This window comes from Heloderma suspectum, chromosome 8, assembly GCF_057233095.1.
Source record: "Heloderma suspectum isolate Gila_16-S chromosome 8, 16-S_ref, whole genome shotgun sequence".
NCBI lineage: Eukaryota > Metazoa > Chordata > Lepidosauria > Squamata > Helodermatidae > Heloderma > Heloderma suspectum.
The window spans coordinates 26355629-26361628 of record NC_139465.1 but is presented as its reverse complement, the minus strand read 5'-3'; the positions used below and the strand labels follow the sequence as shown (position 1 = coordinate 26361628).

General features: G+C 46.6%; 1 protein-coding gene across 1 annotated transcript in view; it reads left to right on the top strand.

The window, feature by feature from the left end:
• The first annotated feature begins 391 nt into the window (after positions 1-391).
• Positions 392-6000, top strand: part of BEAN1 (brain expressed associated with NEDD4 1) — a 99011-nt gene continuing 93402 nt past the window's right edge. The window contains exon 1 of the mRNA XM_084812887.1: positions 392-397. Within this exon, the coding sequence (XP_084669013.1) occupies positions 392-397 (6 nt within the window). The remainder of the gene's footprint in view (positions 398-6000) is intronic.

The window sequence follows — 6000 nt, the reverse complement described above, 5'->3', positions numbered from 1 at the left end:
AATGGCCCATTTCCACCAGTAATGTTGTGTAAATGGCCCCTTTACAACCACCATTTACACAACATTACTTTACAGAGAACCCTGAGCCACCATTTTTATGTAAAATGGCAGCTTGTTAAGGTGAGGCGCAGTTGCCAGGCACTCACATACCACGCAAGTGCCTGGCAAATGGATCAGGCAAGTGGCAGTGGCTCAGCGAGCGGGGTCCAGGCAGCCAAGTGTGGGGGAGCCCTCTGGACTCCACCCACTATCGGACTCCCACTACATCCCTAGCGTAGTGACGTTTCATGCACATTTTGGTCTAAGTTTGTTTAAGCCACTTTGCACACATTCTACCCAATGAATGGATATTGCGTGCACATGTACATTAGAACATCTGCTCATGGCTATAATGACGGTAAAAACAACTTTTCATTTTTCCACTGAGCTGTAGCAATGTGTTTAAGTAACCCTAATGTGGCTTTAATTATGAACTTGCAAAGCATTCCCCCCAGAAAGCATCTGTCAAAAGCCAAATAGAACTGAAAACATGAAGACAGGATTTATAGAAAGGTACAGTGTTACTGCCTTAATACCACTAGCTTAAATGCTGTGATGTCACAGACGAACTAGCCTGCCCAGGCAGACGTCTAAACATCTAAGCAAGTGGCCATCACTAGTTGATTTGTGTCCGGCTACAGGTTTGAGGGGTCCCTGGGCAAAGCGTCCTCTGGTGCCCCCCTCTTCTTTCAGTGGGTTGTAGCAGGCTTACTTGGCTGCAGTGGCAGTGTTCCAAGCAGTGCTCAGTAGCTGCGTCAAGCTACCCATTTAATTTCTCAGAATGCCCCAGAGAGACAGAAAGGTGAGGTTATTGATGGGAAATTAAAGCTGTGACGAGATCCTGCTGGCTGCTCAGAGCACCATGCCAGACAAAAAGGATTAAGAGGGGCCCAGGGCAGGCCTCAGCAGTGAGCCCTACAGTGGTGCTGGGACCCAGGCAACTGCCCAAGGGTGCCAGCTGCTGACACCCACCCTGAGTGAATTCTGTAAATTAATGAAGAGCTGTGGAGGTGCAGACTGGGTGATTGTGGTTTTGGAGCCTTTCACTGGGAACTTTGTCAAATCATGCTATGGGCAACATCAAGCAGAGGCCATTGCTTCAAGCTGACAAACCACCCTTTGTGAGCTTCGCAAACTTTTATTGCCAGATGGTGCTCCAGTATTTTCAAGAACTCCTTTGGTCTAGAAAGAAATCTGGACCCTCTGCAGGGAAACAGCAAAAGAAATGGCTACATTTTCGTCAAAGTCTCCCTATTTTTCTCTTCTCTCTCACACTCCACGCTTCTCTACAACATACCTTTTTCACTCCCAGGCTGCAAAAATGTGATGTTTCCTGGTTTGAATGCCAGATCTCGTCAACAGCCTTCATAGCTACGCTTCCCCCCATGCCAGATACACAAATGGGCCACTTGGCACCTGTAGAAATTCATTTTGCACTATAAGCCAAAGAGCAGCTTCAGCTCTTTCTTTCTAAGGTGCCATCAGGGAGTTTTCTGTTTGCTGATGCCTTTCAAAGCAAGGTGACACATCTGTGGAATGGCTGCTTTTCACAAACCTGACTGTATTCTGAAAACAAAGAAGGGGAAATGGAAGCATTCCTGTATTGGCTCCAGAGTAACATTTTGCACCGCAGGACACCCCTTTGGAATTATTTGCATGGATGAGAGAGAAATCCTAAGTAGGCTACAAGGGGAGATCTGCCATTGAGCCACCACAGCAGCCTGTCTACACCTCTGGATCAAAGGGGTTCTCCATCCAGCCCAGCAGCTTCTTCCCCAAGCCCCACCCCCTCTCCTGGTAGAGAAAAGCTCTTATCTCTGATCAGCAGCTGATTTATTTATTCATTTGTGTATTTATTTATTTATTTCTATGCCGCCCAATAGCTGAAGCTGATCGGAGATAAGAGCTTTTCCTTGCTGTTCAGTGAGAAAGGGAACATTTGTCAGTGTGCGGCAGGGAAAGGCTTTTATTGCCAATCAGCTGCTGATTAGAGATAAGAGCTTTTCCCTGCATGGGAGAGTGGTCTGGGCCAGGGGAGGAAGCTGCTGGGTGATTCAGTCATGCTTACTTCTGAGGTTTGTCTTGCTTACTTGTGAGTAGACATGCAAGATCTTGCCCTTTTACTTCTGAGTAGAGATGCTGCTTACTTCCGGGTAGACACACAAAGGTTTTGTACTTGAGATGCTATTTGAAACTGCTGCTGAGTGATTCAGTCCTGCTTACTTCTGAGTAGACATGCAAAAGCCTAGTCCTGCCAATTTCTGAGCAGGCTTAAAACTGATAGTAATCACACTTGGTCCTGCACACAGATGGAATGGGGCCCCAGAGACCTTTCCCACATTGGAATTTGGCCCTTGGGCTGAAAAAGGTTTCCCACCCCTGATTTATGTGTTCAGTCTCTGAAGTCACCTTGAGTTCCTTCTGTTATCATGACTAACCTAAGTCCCATTGCCATCAGTGGAATGGACAATGGAATTTAGCCACAGGTAATGTTAGCTGGATTGGAATCTAGAGGCGCTAGGTCTACTGCTGATCTATATAGCAGACATGGACAGATGCCAAACTATTCAGGGAAGTTGCACGGTGGGAAGAGGAACAAGAGTAAAAGAAGAATTCCCTTGTATCCTTCCATCAGCCAACCAAGAACACAGGCCGTAACTTCCCCCATCTGACTTCAGGCACTCTCTTCTTCCTGGTGACTGTTCCATTAAATATAAAGGCTTGGCTTAGAGTAGAAGCCCCATTGTAATCAAGGAGCCTTAGGGCACAATCCTATGCATGTTTAGACAGAGAAAAGGCCTACAACTCCCAGCATTCCCCAGCCAGCATGGCCGGCTGGGGAATGCTGGGAGTTGTAGGCCTTTTCTCTGTCTAAACATGCATAGGATTGCACCCTTAATTAACATAAGTCCCACTGATTTCAATGGATCTACAATCCTAAACATGACTAATCTAACCCAATATCTTTTGAACAATAATTCTGGGTTTGGATTGGTTTGTTTTAGCTCTGTGAAGGTTAGGAATTAATGCACCCAACCTCTCAAACATGGCCTCATTTACCAACACCCCTTTCAGAAATGCAAAGAGAGTGCATTTCTAGAGGCTTATACCAGATACCACCTAATATACGCTTTGCTCTCTGCTCCACATTTGAAGAGCATGCTGTAATTGCGTTTGCTGTTTTTAATCTGCCACAAAAACTTTGACTCTTTCTTCTAGCGGAAGAGTTTTGTCTTCCCTGACCCTCAAGAAGAGGCATCTCTTTCTCCCTCTTTTGGCCCCCCAAATCTCACAGTCCTCTGCAAATGGTTTGCCTGTAATCTCAGCCTACCTGGAAGTCTTCTATGGAAGATATTCTTTTGTGTATGCCCTCCCGCCCTCTTTTTTTTTTTTTGCTCCAAAGACATAGATATGGCATATGAAGACTGGCTGCTTGATCATCTTACCACATGTTTTGCCTTTGCAGTGAAGCTTATTTAAGGCATACTTCAGGGAAGACATGTGTGCTGCTTTCTCATGAGGGCCCCTCTGACATTTTTAACAGCCGAAGCTCTAAAACAGAACTCTCATCTCACTTTGTAACAAGAAAACTATCCAAGAGGAGACAAAGGGATGCCAAGAGAGGTTACCTGGCAGACCTTTTGGGGAATCTGAGTTTCATACCAGAGGAAAAAATGGGTTAGCTTTGAAACAGTCACCTTCAGAATTATTCTTATTCCACTGCTTTTAGAAATCCTGGAACTCCAAGCCCCAGGGATGCTCGTGTGCTCTCATTTTTAAAATGTGCCATGAGCAGCTTGAGGTTAATAAGAGGCAAGGATGGCCTCCAGCAGGGTGAACTTGAGTTCCATTCAGCCAACCCAAAGTGGAGTGTGGGAGGTGATATGCTCAGTATCGGAAGGTAATATATATTTTCTCCAGTTATTGAATGTGTTCTGGTTCCTGTTGGATCTAGAAGAGCCATCTAGGAGAGATCTGCCAAATGAGAACACTTCATCCAGGTGATGAAGTGGATACTGGTCCACGTATGCTACAATAAATCTGTTACTTCTAAAGTCCCGCATGGGCAATGTGCAGCCCTCAGCCTAATTTTAAGAGCACTCTACAAACAATCAATTTGGACTGCAGGCAAGAGTGATCTGTCTTTATCCTGACAGGCTGCTGGGTGGGGAGGAAGAGGGATAAAGAGAGAGAAAGAGGGTTGCAGAGAGAGGGGGGTGGCAGAGAAAGAGAGAGAAGGTGATGGTAGAAAGAGAGGAGAGAGGTGGTGGAGAGAGAGAGAGAGAGAGAGAGAGAGAAGGTGGTGCTAGAAAGAGAGAGGGAGAAGATGGTGGAAGAGAGCGAGAGATGGTAATGGAAGAGAGAGAGGGAGAGAGAAGGTGGTGCAAGAAAGAAAGAAAGAAAGAAAGAAAGAAAGAAAGAAAGAAAGGGAGAGAGGTGGTGGTGGAAGAATGAGAGGGGGGATAGACAGAAGTTAGTGCTAGAAAGAGAGAGGGAGAGAGAGAAGGAAGAAAAAGAGCTCACGAGAGAGAGAGAGAGAGAGAGAGAGAGAGAAGGTGGTGGGAGAAAGAAAAAGGGGTGGCAGAAAGAGAGAGAGAAAAGAGATAGCCCATCCACTTTGGCTCCGGCCCTGCCCACCACTGGTTTTGAATCACCTACCAGCAGCATGCAGTCCCCAACAGATTGCCCAGAGGGAAAGAGGCTCATGACTGAAAAAATGTTCCCCACTCCTGCTTTATGGTACCACAAACTCTTTTGTTGTTTTGCTGCAAAAGATGAGCATAACTCCCCTTCTGGAAGTTATTCCAGCCCTTGTCATGATTCCTTTAGCCCCCACTTCACTTCAATGCCCAAACATACACAGACAAGAGGCTTCAGTCTATGGCTTTTAATCCATTACTTCACAGGGTCATACAGATGCAAATTCTCAGAGAAACTCTCCATCTACAAGGAATGCCTTCAGGGGATCCAAATGGAATTGCCCGCCATTTGAAGAGGGACCCGGTTTCGCTAGCCTAACTTAAGGGAGGGAGGTTCCTCTCTTCTCGTGAGGCCTCTAAGCGCAGCTTCTCATGCAAAGCCAGTAGGGTAAACTGTAAATTCCACCCCTGCCTTCTCTCTCTTTGCTCTGTGTCTGCGCCTGGCATCTATTAGGTCAGCCTCCTGTTCGCTGCCTCTCAAGGGGGTGGGGGTTAAGGAGGGACCCTCAAGCTCAGCCATCTGTAGGTTTGTAACCTGAAAAGCAGGCCTACTCATATCTGGACTAGCCTGGGAAAACACCTCCCCCATGACTGATGGTTCTCCTTCAGAATCTGAACTGCTATCCCACTCCCTGCGCTCAGAAACACCCGACAGAGCTGAAATCACACACACACTCAAAGGCCTGTATTGTCTGATGGACAATACAGATGGAAGCCCAAACTCAAAAAGATGTTTAGGACACAACTCATTGCTTACCAAAGGAGCACTCCAATATCGGAGCACTCTGAAATTCCAGTGCTCTGTCAGAAGACGCCTGCCAGAGCAGAAAGAGCGATGGGAGTGATCCTCACCTCTCCATCCTCCATTCTGTTGCTTTTTTTACTAGGCACACCTTTGAGAGCATCTAGTGGAGTCGTGGGGGACGGGAACTGGGAGGTTCCGGAATCTGCATAACTTCAGCACCTCCCCACCCTGCACTCCTTCTCCTTCATTTGCATCCTCACCTGAGGTCGGAGCGCTGACCTTGGGTGAAGAAGCCACTGTGGTTCTTTCAGTGCAAAGGGTAGGAGGAAACATCCCCATTGGGATTTCCCTTCTGAGGTTATAGCAGTATCTTTGACCTCAGAGGAGAAACTCCAACAAATCCTATGGTCCCTGAGATGCTCCCCAGGGACCATAAGATTGCATCCTTAAAGAATTTATTTTGTGATTTAATAGACATGGCAAATTTTGGCATGCCACCTTCTTCAGGGGCAAAAA